Source organism: Oncorhynchus mykiss, chromosome 27, assembly GCF_057628025.1.
Source record: "Oncorhynchus mykiss isolate SJ-2025 chromosome 27, ASM5762802v1, whole genome shotgun sequence".
Classification (NCBI taxonomy): Eukaryota; Metazoa; Chordata; class Actinopteri; order Salmoniformes; family Salmonidae; genus Oncorhynchus; species Oncorhynchus mykiss.
The window spans coordinates 22,027,956-22,043,860 of record NC_143048.1 but is presented as its reverse complement, the minus strand read 5'-3'; the positions used below and the strand labels follow the sequence as shown (position 1 = coordinate 22,043,860).

General features: G+C 39.0%; 2 protein-coding genes across 10 annotated transcripts; one reads left to right on the top strand and one right to left on the bottom strand.

Annotated features, from left to right (window-relative positions):
* Positions 1 to 2,137: 2,137 nt before the first annotated feature.
* rab34a (ras-related protein Rab-34) lies at positions 2,138 to 10,676 on the top strand. 9 transcript variants are annotated; one of them, XM_090223587.1, is made up of 13 exons: positions 2,455 to 2,509; positions 2,604 to 2,651; positions 5,913 to 5,989; positions 7,265 to 7,368; positions 7,513 to 7,604; positions 7,748 to 7,816; positions 7,998 to 8,099; positions 8,190 to 8,254; positions 8,388 to 8,439; positions 8,549 to 8,630; positions 8,831 to 8,921; positions 9,086 to 9,193; positions 9,363 to 10,676. In XM_090223587.1, exons 4-13 carry the CDS (start codon positions 7,294 to 7,296, stop codon positions 9,428 to 9,430), a joined length of 804 nt encoding a protein of 267 aa, XP_090079713.1. In that variant the 5' UTR covers positions 2,455 to 2,509; positions 2,604 to 2,651; positions 5,913 to 5,989; positions 7,265 to 7,293; the 3' UTR covers positions 9,431 to 10,676. The 9 variants fall into 9 exon arrangements, with proteins under 9 accessions (XP_036821299.2, XP_036821292.2, XP_090079710.1 ...); XM_090223586.1 differs by lacking the exon at positions 5,913 to 5,989 and adding an exon at positions 5,656 to 5,762; XM_036965407.2 differs by lacking the exon at positions 5,913 to 5,989 and having other exon boundaries at positions 2,400 to 2,509; positions 7,751 to 7,816.
* An 814-nt stretch (positions 10,677 to 11,490) lies between these two features.
* On the bottom strand, positions 11,491 to 14,757 carry zgc:174895. Its single transcript, XM_090223462.1, is given in 7 exon segments — positions 11,491 to 11,735; positions 11,737 to 11,797; positions 11,955 to 12,053; positions 12,638 to 12,722; positions 13,818 to 13,872; positions 14,308 to 14,447; positions 14,737 to 14,757. Coding segments are annotated over 7 exon segments (579 nt in total). The 3' UTR covers positions 11,491 to 11,617.
* Between the last annotated feature and the right edge of the window lie 1,148 nt (positions 14,758 to 15,905).

Genomic DNA, 15,905 nt, shown 5'->3' with positions numbered 1-15,905 from the left:
TGATTCATTGAACAAGCATGGAAAACCGTGTTTAAACCCTTTACAATGAAGATCTGTGAAGTTATTTGGATTTTTATGAATTATCTTTGAAAGACAGGGTCCCGAAAAAGGGACATTTTCTTATTTTGCTGAGTTTAGTTTACCAAGCGAACTTCTTCCAGTGTGAAGAAATTGGTAAGGTGCACTAAAGCCACCCTTAAACTATATTTTTCTTATGTAACTAAAGTTACTTTTTCAAAGTTAACACAAATGTAATCTAAACTACTTTGTAGAAACATTGTAAATCGGATATGACGTAGACTACAAATTGCAAGAATCAATCACTTTGGGGTTATATGGTAACGATGTGTAATTTAGCTTATTAAACACGTTTCAAGTGTGAATGGCCGTGCTGCTGCTCCAGTTTCAACTGTTCTGCCTGAGAGCTATGGAACCCTGACCTGTTCACCGGACGGGCTACCTGTCCCAGACCTGCTGTGTCAACTCTCTAGAGACAGCAGGAGCGGTAGAGGTGCTGACCTCTTGCACCCTCGACAACTACTGTGATTATTATTATTTGACCATGCTGGTCATTTATGAACATTTGAACATCTTGGTCATGTTCTGTTATAATCTCCACCTGGTTTTCCGTCAGAAGAGGACTGGCCACCCCTCACAGCCTGGTTCCTCTAGGTTTCAGACTTTTCTATGGAGTTACTCCTAGCCACCGTGCTTCTACACCTGCATTGCTTGCTGTTTGGGGTTTTAGGCTGTGTTCTGTACAGCACTTTGAGATATCAGCTGATGTAAGAAGGGCTATATAAATCAATTTGATTTGAATGAGGCAGGTCTGATGCCAAAAAAGACGGGAAATGATTGCCTACTTCACCCATCTTTTATTTGTTCAAATAAAAGTGGTGTGCAGTTCCAGGAGTTAGCTACACCACTACATGGCAAAAAAAAGTAACAAACTACTGAAAACACTACAAAGATTTTAATTTAGTTCAACTCCCACCAAGCTACTGCAAAATATAGTAAAATTACTAGTTGAACTACATAGATAGTTCACTACTCCCCAACACTGTTTAAATGTGGCGCTGGACTGAATGATGTGGACAGAAATCTCTGTAGAACAACTGTGTACAATAAACGGTCAGTTTTGAAGAGCTATACATACTTGCCAAATATACTTAGCATTTTGCATTTATTTTTGTTTATTTTTGTTATGTTTTGGTTCCATGAGCTGAAATAAGAGATCCCAGAAATGGTCCATAAGCACAAAAAGCTTACTTCCCTCCAATTTTGTGTGCACATTTGTGCCAAAATATGCCACACCTGTCAGGTGGATGGATTGTCAATAAGCAGATTAAACCGCATGATCATTACAAAGGTGCACCTTGTGCTGGCAATAAAAGGCCACTAAAATGTGCAGTTTTGTATCACAGTACTGCCACAGATGTCTCAAGTTTTGATGGAGTTGTCTGTAATAAAGCCCTTTTGTGGGGAAAAACTCATTCTGATTGGCTGGACCTGGCTCCAGCCAAGGTCAGGCCCACCCATGGCTGTGCCCCTGCCCAGTCATGTGAAATCCATAGATTAGGGCCAAATTAATTTCAATTGACTGATTTCCTTATTAACTGTAACTCAGTAAAATAATTGAAATTGTTGCATGTTGCGTTTTATATTTTTGTTCTGTATAGTAAAAAAATACATATTACTGTAAAAAGTAAAATATACCTTAACATATAAATTATAAAGCAATTGCTTGACTCGAAGATGACATCTCGGATTTTAATAATTTGATTTGATGTGCCTCATTAAAGCTCTTTAAAAGCCTGTTGTTTGTTGAACGCATCCTCATGATCTGTTGAACAAATAAAGACCCTTAGTTAAGGAAGGAAAACATTGTTAAACTGTTTTAAATCATCGTCCAATTGCGTAAAGATAAAATATTTAATGGATCTATGCCGCCCTCTAGAGCTGTTTTGTGTAAACTAAAGAGATTATTGATGCTGGTGCATATGCAAAACGATTATACCACCTCCAGGAAAGAAGCAACAAAACATTCTGTATTTTGCCAGATGTGGAGTCAAAACCCTGCCTAATTGTAATTTTCCATTGGCTACTACTGGTAAGACACCCGACACCATGTATCCATGAGACAGGAAGTGTCGATTATCAAAGAAATAGAAAAAGTGGCAAGGCAACATGGGCCTGTAGTAAATATCAAAGGACAGAAAACCCAGCGTTCTATCACCAGAATATGACGCCGATTACTATAATGTTGCATTGTAGCCTACAAGATTTTGTATAATGACAACAAATTAGAAATTAAATGTGTGTTTGGGCTACTTTGTGTCCAATGATATCTGCCGCCAGGGGGAGTCGACTCGCAAAGACTTTATTTCCCAAATTCCAATGGGAACCTGGAGCTGAGTAAGAGGTCCGCCTAAACACCTAAATAATTTGCAGACTACGTTATTTCCCACTCACTTCCGAAGGTCTGGTTTATTTGGTGTGAACGAATACGGTGAGCTTTTTTTGGAAAGATTCGGATTAATTTATGTAAAACCTCAAATCTTGAAACCAAACTAAAAGTCTAAGCTTTTCTTTATTGACTGAAGGTTTAACGTTACGCGTGACGAAAAAACGCTATCCTGTCCCGTTCCAAGGTATGTAGCTCTAGTGACATCCCAGCATGGACTCTGTTCTCTAGTAGCTTTTATTTTTCCTTTGTAGACAACTTCGGTTTTTATTAAACCATTTTGGGAGATCATGTTTCAATGTGTCCACATGTTTTGGTTCTTGAAGAGACTAGAGTTGCTTCTTATCATGTGAATTATGATTAAGCATGATTACAATTATAAAGAGCAACAATACTTTTTTACAATCTATTATCGGTTTAGTATGAATTAGCTATATAATTGTAAACAGTTTGCAGTAATTCATTTTCTTTGTGCACAGAACAATATGATTAAAATAGAGATTAGTGGATCATCTCCAGAACAGACGAGTTACTGGCTACTGACTCATAGGCTAATCAAATCAACGTTTATTTGTCACGTGCGCCGGAGACAACAGGTGTAGGTAGACTTTACAGTGAAATGCTTATTTACAGGCTCTAACCCATAGTGCAAAAAAGGTATTAGGTGAACAATAGGTAAGTAAAATAATAATAACAGTAGCGAGGCTACATACAGACACCGGTTAGTCAGGCTGATTGAGGTAGTATGTACATGTAGATATGGTTAAAGTGACTATGCATATATAATGAACAGAGAGTAGCAGTAGCGTAAAATTGTAATCAGTCAATTGTAATCGTGTAGTGGTGCGTAATCCCACAGGTTGCATAGGCTACTCTTGCTCATAATTGTCATGTTAACAAAACCCAGTGCTTCATTTGAGCCATAACATGAGCCGGAACCTCTCAGTTTTTGACTGTTTCGTTCCGGAACCTATTTGCCATGATCCGGTAATCTCGTGGCATGAAACGTAATTTTCACTGTTTGCAATGTTTAAATTCGAATAAAAGCGATTAGAGTTAATTCGTGTTGCCGCCTCTGTAATTATCATAGCGCCCTAAAAAACGTAGCCTAATGTGAAAACGTAGGTTTTCACCCCACGCCTGATATTCTAACATTTTATTTGGGTTGGGCCATTCCGGGTTTATGATTTGCTCAACATTGTAGCCCAGAGACCAACTCTTTGCAGTTGCTGTGTTGTGAGAGAGGCTACAGGCACTCTGATAGACATGAGCCTGCAACCATCTCTCCAGAGTTGTACTTCATCATTTATTTCCTTATAGAATCATAGCTATGGGAAGGGTGCTTCATCATTTATTTCCTTGAAGAATCATATCTATGGGAAGGAAGGGCGCTGGTGGTGCTGCAGCACACCAGATAAATTGAAATACATTTGCCAACATTATAGAATTACTGCCGTATGTTGAGAAATACTTTAAATAATTCAGAATACTACACCAGGAGTAGGTCTATAATAGCCAAGAGGATCAATAGCTTTTTTTATTTTTTATAGCCTAGCTGTGGATTGTGTGTAGTCCAATCACAAGACATTGCCTACAGTCGGGAATGCGTGGCAAATCTGTCAGTGAACAGCATGCATTTGCAATATTTAAAATACTGAGCAAAAATATAAACGCAACATGTAAGGTGTTGGTCCCATGTTTCATGAGCTGAAATAAAAGATCCCAGACATTTTCCATATGCCAAAAATATTATTTATCTCAAATGTTGTGCACACATTTGTTTTTCATCCCTGTTAGTGAACATTTCTCCTTTGCCAAGATAATCCAGCCACCTGACATGTGTGGCATATCAAGAAGTGGATAAAACAGCATGCTCATTACCCAGGTGCTGGGGACAATAAAAGGCCACTCTAAAATGTGCAGTTTTGTCATACAGCACCATGCCACAGAAGTCTCAAGTTTTGAGGGAGCATGCAATTGTCCTGCTAACAGCAGGAATGTCCACCAGAGCTGTTACCAGAGAATTGAATGTTAACTTCTCTACCATAATGTCATTATAGGGAATTTTGCAGTACATCCAACTGGCCTCACAACCGCAGACCACGTATACTCGGGGCTTCCGAGTGGCGCAGCGGTCTAAGGCACTGCATCTCAGTGCCTGAGATGCAGACCCTGGTTCGATTCCAGGATTTATCACAACCGGCCGTGATTAGGAGTCCCATAGGGCGGCGCACAATTGGCCCAGTGTCTTCTGGGTTAGGGTTTGACCGGGATAGGCCATCATTGTAAATAAGAATTTGTTCTTATTAACTGATTTGCCTAGTTAAGTAAAGGTACAATACAATTAAAATAACCACACCAGCCCAGGACCTCCACATCCGGCTTCTCCACCTGCGGGATCGTCTGAGACCACCCACCCAGACAGCTGAGGAAACGGAGGAGTATTTCTGTCTGTAATAAATCCTGTTTGTTGGGGGAAACTAATTCTGATAGGTCCATCCACTTGGGAGCCAGGCCCAGCCTATGTCCACCCATGGCTGCACCCCTGCCCAGTCATATAAAATCCATAGATTAGGGCCTAATGATTATATTTAAATTTACTAATTTCCTTATATGACCTGTAATTCAGTAAAATCTGTGAAATTGTTGCATGTTGCATTTATATTTCTGTTCAGTATAGAATTGTTGGATAGCGCATTGTCATGACGTTGGCCTGGGGGTAGGTTTATGACAGTCATAAATGCCTCTCCCCCTCTTTCCTCTCTACCCTACTGATGTGACATTTGAAAATCCTTTGGTTAACATAGAGATTCTGGGAAAATTAGAAGGTGGGGGGGAAATGAACCATATTCTGGTAATCCGACCAGTTGAACATATGCACTGGTACTTATTAATGAATATGATGTCAGTTCGGTTGTCATCTGAGACATTCTCATCAATGATAGGATGACATAAACTCTACAGTGGAAAGTCTGCATATTGTAGTTATCGGATTCACATGGAATTGTTGTTCAATTTAAATGTTTGAATATAAAATTATTGGTGAAAAGATTAAATGTAATTTTAGCTTCCAAATGAGAGATTTGGGTTTTCATAAGGTTAGGGCTCTGCTTAATCAGTGGCCCGCCCCTGTGAAGAGACATGAGTTATAAAACTTTTCAAACACACCCTTCTCCCTCCACTATATAAAGCCTTGACGGAAATGTAACCTCCTGTTCCGAGAATGTGAGGACGACGGTCCGATGTCAGAATGGTTCAGAACGAACCCAACCTCAGCGTGAGCTTTTGTTTGCAAATGGTATGAATGTTGAACTCTTATTCACTACAGAAGTGATACCTCCTAGCCGTTGAGTTAGCAACAGCAGCTGCAAACGTGGGCTAGGAAAGAACAGACAGAGTAGCCCGTCTACCACACAACGACATTACTACAACATATCCAATTTACCAGCAGAAACATTCTTCAAAGGACTCTGTTGGGCAACACGGCCTTCCATCTACCACCAACCTACCGAAGCGCAGCTCAGAGTAAATATTTATTGCATTTTCCTTTTCCAAATGGGCAATAATTTAGAATGCATAAGATACTGTATTTACGATAGAGACATCACTTCTCCCGTTGTTCCTCAGTCTTCCTGCTCTTTCACTCAAATCCAGCCCCCTTTTCTTTGTGTAACCAGCTGTCATATCTGTTCCGCCCGCTAGGGACGTTTTCCTTTATGACGTAATTTGTAATCAAGGTATGATTAATTCTGTGTATATGTAATTCTGTGTGATTAGTTAGGTATTTAGTAAATAAATAATTAAACCCAATTTTGTATTGCTGATTCAACTTGTTAGCCAGGGTTCGTGAAGATAACCAAGAATTTACAACTTTCAGATGAGACTGAAATAAGGTGACGATTAATATTGACTGCTATTGATGTAAAATATTACTAGGTCTTTAAGAGTTTATTCGGAAGATAACTGCTCTATAAATATTATTTCGTGGTGCCCCAACTTTCTAGTTACTTACATTGACATGATTAGCTCAATCAGGTAATTTTAATTACAGAGAGAGGATTTTATAGAATAGCATATCAAATCACTTAATCCGGCATAGCCAAAGACATGACAACAGGTTGGAAAGCAAATAGCTCCTGCTGAAACAAAATTACATATCTGTAGGCTAAGAAAATATTTGATCAACTTCTAAATAGGCCTAACAGCAAACAGCATTGTTTTTCCAAACTAAAACGAGAGAGAGAGGCTTTTGGCATGAGCGCATCGGCCATCGCCGGTGAGTGAGCTGCGCATTGTTGGGTGAGTCAGTGAAACTGGAAAGCTTTTTTAGGACTATAATTTCCCCCTCATATTGTACAATATGTGTGTCTCCTCCACACACCTAGGTCTAGTCTATTGGTGGATTCAAGATGAGGTCAAGTTTAAGGATCTTACATTCTCAGTTTGTCAGTGTCAAAGTAGCCTGAAATTTCAATCATTTGTGTGGTATTAAAAAATATTCAGCTCCTGTCATGTAAAATGACATAAAATTGCATGAAATGCGTTTATAAAAGGCCACATTTTTCCCGGACACACATCTGCAAACACCTCTACTCTACTGCTCTAGTCTAGACCACTATGCAAATGCGATGATATGCATGCAATGCTTTATTATAAAGATGATTTTCTGGAGCTCCCGAAGTCACCCGCTCTCACTTTCACTTTTTTGTTCCGGCACCTCCCGATTGACAAATTAGGCACCGACAAAACCTAAGTTTCTCTCTCTCTCCCCCCTCCACTTATTCATTCTGTACCCTGTAGGTCCCTTTGATGATTGTTATCTTGGCCTAATGTCTGTCCGAGTGCCATCAATGAGTGTGCTGCCTCCTGTTCGAAGAGACCACGTCATTGCCCAGCTTCCTCAGGTAAGCATCATGCAGTACATGCTAGCAGTCAAACAGTCATTTGAATGTGTTACCCTGTCTGGGCTTGCAAACCTAGTTCCTTTGCCCTCTAGGCTGCTTAGGCCACCAATCTCATAAAGCTGTGTTCATTATGTTGTAATCTAGTGTTACAGTAAGAAGGCTGCTGTGCAAACTAAAGATGAGTTCAACTTCAAAGTGAAGACTGCCTGCCAGGAGCAACGCACTGGCACAGTAGGGTGGGTAGGCCACAAAGCCTTTTCATGTTCAAGATATACAGATAGTTAGTTCCCTTATGGCATTATGGGGATGAGGGTGGTATGTTGTCTCATTGTGATCTTTGATTGTCTCTCTATCTGTGGCACCTCTGATTTTAAACCAGTAGGTTTAAAATAGCTAAGGTCATAGTGGTTGGTGACCTGGCTGTGGGAAAAACCTGTCTGATTAATAGGTAAGCAAAGTTTGGATATTCCTCATGCGTAGTACTTGATTGCAGTATCAGTCAACTGGGCCGTTTTGGTGAATTAATAACCAGATGGAATGCAGTGCATACACCAAACTGGAATGTGTTTTTTTATAGGTTGTTTGCAAGTACAGATTATCGGATTTTTCTAATCATTTACGCTTTTTAGATTTTGCAAGGATGCATTTGACAAGAACTACAAGGCAACCATTGGTGTTGACTTTGAGATGGAGCGGTTTGAAGTGTTGGGGGTACCTTTCAGTTTACAGTTGTGAGTCTCAATCTACTGGTGTATTCTACAGTAATAATCCCCAGAGCTAATCTGTTTCCCTTCACTCACCAATATCTCTCTCCTCTACAGATGGGACACTGCGGGGCAGGAGAGGTTCAAGTGTATTGCCTCCACATACTACAGGGGAGCTCAGAGTAAGGAAACGTTCTCTTTGAACAGTTTTTATGTTTCCATATAATTCATTACGACCTAAAACGTGTTGCCATGTTCTTAGGGACAGATTTGATGAGGTTTGAGTTTACTAATGAAGTGAATTCTGTTTTCCAGCAATTATTATTGTGTTTGATGTAAATGATGTGGCATCTTTGGGCCATGCAAGGTAAAATACATTAGATTCAACTGACATGAGTATGAATACACATTTCGGCTGCACGTGTGCTCTGTAAATTCCATTTAACATATTTGAATGTCGCTATGTTTATCCACAGGCAGTGGCTTGAAGATGCCTTGAAGGAGAATGATCCTACCAATGTCCAGCTTTTCCTGGTGGGCACAAAGAAAGACCTGAGTGTATGTGTTCACTCTTTTTATATACAATCTGCAGAGGCACAATTGATCCGTTTTCTCCGCTCATGTCAACTTCCAGAAGTCGAAGTTCAGACTATATACTGGATACAAAAAATTAATGGAATACTGTATATTATTATAATAATAATAATAATGTTTTGTATATCCATTGTGTTTCCCTCTTCTCTCTGTTATTTTCTCAGTCTCCTGCTCAGTACTCTCAGATTGAACAGGAAGCCATCAAATTGGCTGAGGAAATCAAAGCAGAGTACTGGGCCTTGTCATCATTGACTGGTTGGTGGGCTAATACATCAGATCAATGTTGAGACTGGTAGCAATAAGACAGGATGCAGCCTACTTGTTTGTAAGACAGTATTATAATTTGTGTTAACTAATTGTCTAAACATCTGAGGAAGAAAGGTGACTTCATGTTTTTTCCCCTCCTGTTCTTGTTGTAGGGGAAAATGTGAGAGCGTTTTTCTTCCGTGTTGCACCATTGGCATTTGAGGTCAACGTTCTGGCAGAGATAGAGAAGAGTGGATCAAGACACATTGGGGACGTTATCAGTGAGTGCACAGCTGTGCACTGTTAAAATATGGCACCATGCATTATGTGATACGAATAACATAATTTCTCTTGCCACGTTAACCCTAACTAGGTTACAGACAGACCCTTGTATGAGTAACATAAGAAACACACAAGCCTTTTTTCATGCAAGTTTCTTGTTTGTTTCAGAAATTAACAGTAATTCAAACAGCCTGTATGCAACAACAAAGAAGAAACAGTCAACCTGTTGTCAATGAAGACAAACACATGACTACTACAGTAAAAAGGTACCAAAGCAAAAAGCATAATTTCCTCAGAAGAGAAACTGAGAACCCATGACCACTCCCAGAGACATGGAATTTGCAGTGAGGCAGGACAGAGACTTTTGCCTTCACAGACATTTGATTTTAATTTCTGCTGGCCCGGAAAGAACAGCTTCTTGGTTGGATGTGGATTCCTGTGGTGTTTGGCTCATTTATGCCTATCCAGAGTTTCGGATAGAATTTCCTCTGGTTCATTGTACTCCTGTACTATTCACTGTACTATTCCAGTTCTTGAGTTCTGACAGAAATTGTGATCGAGGTACTGCTTTAATAGCCATGGAGTATGGACAATCATGGATGTCTTCAAATACCCAATATGGATATTTTTAAGACACTCCGCCATTAGGCCTGTTAGATTTTTTACAGCGTTGTTTTGTTTAGTGTTGTTTCCATGCGACATGTTTTTTGCACAATTTGTAACCATTGCATAGATTAAAACTTATGACTCCTTCCTGGGATGTTACTTTATGCTAGCTAAGGAGTATGATTACATAGTCCTATTTTTAACAGCACAACTGCATTCATACAGTATGAGAGATGTGTATTATTCAGATGTACCACGTCTACGCTAGATAGATACAATAATGTAACTGAGAATGATTGATTTTTAATGGTGTGCGATATTTGAATGACTGATCTTATATTATCCCTCTAGTTGAATACCATAATCAGAGTGAAAAGTGCATACATTTGTCTAGTTTTCCTTTTAGACAAAGATTATTTAAGTAATTTTTCTAATGTTTAATTGCAGGTGCAAGTTTTAGCTCTATAAAGATACTGTATATCAAAAATTACTACACTTAGCTCAAAATACATGTAAGCTTCACAATCACTGCTCTGCTCTGCATCAAATCAAACAACTGTTTACTGGTAATTAGACTTTATAATTATAAAACAAATCATTCTAAGTTATTATTGAAAGTTCTATATAGGATGAATCACTAATCTGTTATTAAATTATGTTTAATAACTGTTTGTCATATTAGCCAGGGCCTCTTAATATAAAACAATTATACATACAGTCAATAGTGAAAGTCTACACACCCCTTGTACAGTCTTCAAACTTTGAATATATATATATGAAAATATATATATATATTCACTTTGAAAATATATATATATTAAATTACTAAGAAATAAAACAAGAGGATGCATTGATTGCATGCTGTATGTCTTCACACCCCAGAGTTAATTCTTGATGGAAGCACCTTCGGCAGCTACGAATCATTTTTAATAATTCTATCAACCTTGCACAACTCTTAGGGCATCATACTGTATATCCATTGTTTTTGTTAAAATTGCTCAAGCTCAGTAAATGTGGTTGGGAATCATTGATAGACAGCAATATTCAAACATTGTCTTGTTTTTTTTTAAGCAGATTTAAGTCAGGATAGAGACTGGACTATTTAGGAACACTCAACACCTCATTGGAAAGCCATGCATCTTTGGAATTACAATTTGGGTCATTGTTTTTGAATTTAGGTTTTCAGAAGAGGTGGGATTTCCTATAACTTTTTACCTGGGCTGTGCTCCATAATTTTTTTTTTTCATCCTATCCCCAGTCCCTGCTGGTGACAAGCATACCCATAATATGATGCTGCCACCACAAACCTGTAGTTTCTTCTTCGGCCTCTCTCATCAACAAGCTGTTTTCGCACACAGGACTGTCGCTATCGACTGGAGTTTTTTTAATAAATTTTTTCGCGCCATTATCGGTAAAGTCTAGACACTGTTGTGCACAAAAAGCCCAAGAGGCAGTCGTTTCTGAGATACTGGAACCGGCCCGCCTGGCACCAACAATCATGCTACGCTCAGTCGCTTAGGTCACTCGTTGTGCCCATGCCTAAGAGTTGTACAAAGTTGGTCGAATATTATTCAAAATGATACACAGCTGTAATTTCTTTCAATTTGAATATGTGGATCTACAGGGAAAAAAAGCTAATCTATTTTTATATTGAATTTGTTTACACTTTCACTAGGTACTATATATACAATGTGCTTGTATATAAGCCAAAATAATGGAATGCATTCACCACTCCAAGGCAATTCATGATCTTAGTGACTTTTTGGATAAAGCACCATACTAGAGTAACAGAGTTCTTGTCAGCACAGTTAGATTGCCTACCCGCTCGGAACTGCATGACATTGAGTTTGAGCATTTAACTGGCGAAGCTCTTGGAAGGAGTCAAAATATTGTTGGTCAATTTGAATCTGTAGTTCCTCCGGGATGCAGTGAGAGCTTGTATTTCTCCTTGATCCACTTCCCTCCCTCGCTGTTCTCAATTGGCACAGCATCAACACCTGCAAATATGCATTACTTTTACTTGATAATAATTCAGATAGAAAACTTTACAGTATACAGTTGTGATTAAAGTATATATTTTTAGCACTTTTCAGTGATACAACAGATTAAATCAAATCTAGCCTACCTACAATGAGACATTGTCTGGCATGTGACCTACAACAGTCGCTCCCTGCCGCTCCACCAGTTTGATAGCAGCCTTCATGGTTCCTCCGGTCTCTATCCACTGGTCCACTATCAGCACCTGGAGCCCTGCAGCACAGAGAGAGACCAACTAGTGGCTGTGGTTGTTTCTCAAATGGTACCCTATTCCCTACATAGTGCATTACTTGCTCTATGGGCACTGGTCAAAATAACAGAATAGGGTGCTATTTGGGATGTCCACTGTATTTATATTCAAACTCTTAACTCAATGTGATGCACACCAGCAGTCCTACTGAGTTACAGGACAAAACACATTCAGAGAATCTCCTTGAAGGGGAAATGTTTACTTAAATACAAAAGGTGTTCTTTGCTACAGACTAGGGTCCTTGATTCCTGCACCAACACTAGATTATGTCAGAGGAAATGAGGCCATGCTTGCATTCATTGAAACAAATACAAACAGTGAGAGCCAAAACAGGCCATACTGCCTCTTAGCTTGTGGGTTCATTGAGCTTGTCTATCACACTGTATGTTGTCTTGCTACATTCATGTTAATGAGTCTGTCTCTTTATCCTTCACCTCTGGATTCTACAAACAAGGCAGGACTCTTGAAACCTTAGATGAGTGATGTCCCTTCATTGGCCATAGACTCTGGTGACTTATTCACCAAGGAAAGCAATTGTGTCAGTGTGATGGCCTTAACACATACAGGTGAACCTCCATCTTCTCTCTGCCTGAGTAGTCCCTGTACTCTTGGCTCTGGATTTGTATGTACAGTGCCTTGCGAAAGTATTTGGCCCCCTTGAACTTTGCGACCTTTTGCCACATTTCAGGCTTCAAACATAAAGATATAAAACTGTATTTTTTTTGTGAAGAATCAACAACAAGTGGGACACAATCATGAAGTGGAACGACATTTATTGGATATTTCAAACTTTTTTAACAAATCAAAAACTGAAAAATTGGGCGTGCAAAATTATTCCGCCCCTGGCAAGAAGAAAGCCATTTCTTAAAGATATCCATAAAAAGTGTTGTTTAAAGTTTGCCACAAGCCACCTGGGAGACACACCAAACATGTGGAAGAAGGTGCTCTGGTCAGATGAAACCAAAATTGAACTTTTTGGCAACAATGCAAAACGCTATGTTTGGCGTAAAAGCAACACAGCTGAACACACCATCCCCACTGTCAAACATGGTGGTGGCAGCATCATGGTTTGGGCCTGCTTTTCTTCAGCAGGGACAGGGAAGATGGTTAAAATTGATGGGAAGATGGATGGAGCCAAATACAGGACCATTCTGGAAGAAAACCTGACGGAGTCTGCAAAAGACCTGAGACTGGGACGGAGATTTGTCTTCCAACAAGACAATGATCCAAAACATAAAGCAAAATCTACAATGGAATGGTTCAAAAATAAACATATCCAGGTGTTAGAATGGCCAAGTCAAAGTCCAGACCTGAATCCAATCGAGAATCTGTGGAAAGAACTGAAAACTGCTGTTCACAAATGCTCTCCATCCAACCTCACTGAGCTCGAGCTGTTTTGCAAGGAGGAATGGGAAAAAATGTCAGTCTCTCGATGTGCAAAACTGATAGAGACATACCCCAAGCGACTTACAGCTGTAATCGCAGCAAAAGGTGGCGCTACAAAGTATTAACTTAAGGGGGCTGAATAATTTTGCACGCCCAATTTTTCAGTTTTTGATTTGTTAAAAAAGTTTGAAATATCCAATAAATGTCGTTCCACTTCATGATTGTGTCCCACTTGTTGATTCTTCACAAAAAAATACAGTTTTATATCTTTATGTTTGAAGCCTGAAATGTGGCAAAAGGTCGCAAAGTTCAAGGGGGCCGAATACTTTCGCAAGGCACTGTACGTGTCCTGCTTTGCAGATAGCCAGAAAGCCCTTTCCAAGGGTTGTGACGATCCTGAAAACCACCAAGACAAAAATGACATCTTAGAAACAGCACAGATAGACTGTTGTTGTATTGATGAGATTGTGCGTTTATTTCACCAATCAATATTTTCTCTCAGAAGACTTATAAACCTGATTGAAGAGACAGCAGCATTCCACGTAGATCAAGCCATACAGATCCCTTTCACACATAGTATGATTGATTTTGCAAGGCTTTTGTTTTGTGTTGCATGGTGTGATATTTTACTCTTAAAGCGTGTCATTGTGGCAGGACCTAAATGTGAACTACCCCTAAATTAAGTATAATTCAGAGTGGTTAGGTTTACTGCCCTTTCAGTGGAGCTTGCTGGATGTGAAATAAAATTAGTATGCAGTAAATCACATGCAGCCACACTTCAGCAACAACACATGAGCATATTGGTTGAGATTGTATGTTTTCCTATGTAGTTGTTTACCGTGGATGAATCCCATTGCATCTATACCCGCGACCAGGTCAATGGCCTCATTCTGCAATGGACAGAGAAGGTCCTTCACACAATCTGACAGTGCCTGGATTAGATACAGAATGAACCAGATTGACCACCCGGACTGCTATTGGTTTCCTTACTGTATCTTTACAGTATATGCACTGGGAAAAATACAAATTTTACACACTGCATGGGAAATTAGTTATAGTTAGTATTCACCGCCTTTTTATTTCTTCATTTTGTTTCTGTTACAAAGTGGGATTGAAATATATTTTATTGTGATTTGTCATTGATCTTCACAAAATACTTGATCTTGATCTTTACAAATGAATAATAAAATCCACTCACGGGTCAGTTTATTAGGTACACCATCCCTACCTGCTTGGTAGACGGGTAACAATAATAAATCAGACATTGAATATCTCTTTAAGCATGGTGAAGTTAATAAATATGCTTTGGATGATGTATTAAACCACATCAAATATACAGTTGTCCTTCTGAACGAAGCTGCCGGACAGGAAGGGAAAATGCTCAAGGGTGTCACCATGAGGCTATTGGTGATTTAAAAACAGTTATAGAGTTCAATGTCTGTGATGGGAGAAAAATGAGGATAGATAAACAACATTGTAGTGACTCCACAATAAAGATCTAAATACAAATATACAGAATAAAACAATTCTAAAACATACATCCTGTGCATATGCAATAAGGCACTAAAGTAATATTGAAAAAAAAAAAAGGAATACCCTTTTTGGCCTAAATGCAAAACCTATGTTTGTGGCAAACACAACACATCACTGAGTAACTGCCTCCTTATTTTCAAGCATGGTGGTGACTGCATCATGGTATGGGTATGCTAGAAATGAACAAAGACTGATCAGGATAAAAATAAACAGGATGGTAACTAAAGGTGTATCACTAGTTCCTAGGAATTACAGTAAAGTCTTGATGGGTCCAACCAGGCAAACTTTGGTCCTTTGGTGTTTGGTGCCATAGGGAAAGATACCAGCCTTTCCACCTGTCTGTTGGAACAGCCAAAGTGTTCATTCTGCTAGACCCTGATATTGTTATTGCAATATTTCAAATAATTTTAGTAATGTCAAGAAACATTTTAGATCTCAGAATCAAAAGTCACATGTAAATTAAACACAGAATTGGAGCAAAAGTTAATAACATTGGTTAAAATGAAAATCGAATCGTTATTGCAATAATAGGAAGTGCATTCCATTCAAATAGCACAGAAGATTACTCTAAATAGGGCCAAAATATTTGAACGTTTGCTGTTTTAAATCATAAAACAAAATCTAAATTATGCAATGTTGTATTTCATAGATTTTCAGTTGACTTTCTGATAAATTAAATTCTAATGCTATGTTTTTACAAGTTAACAATTACAACAAAAAGCTTTAACCATTACAAATGAAATATACTTACAATGCTGTGGTGTGGTGGAGTCTGTGAAGATGTACTGCACACAAATAACTGGTGAATCCCAAACGTAGAGAATGATAGAGGCCTCTAAAGGCCAAAAGTCCGTTTTGGCATGGGCAGCACCATTGAGGGCTTCCACCATGCTTCCTCC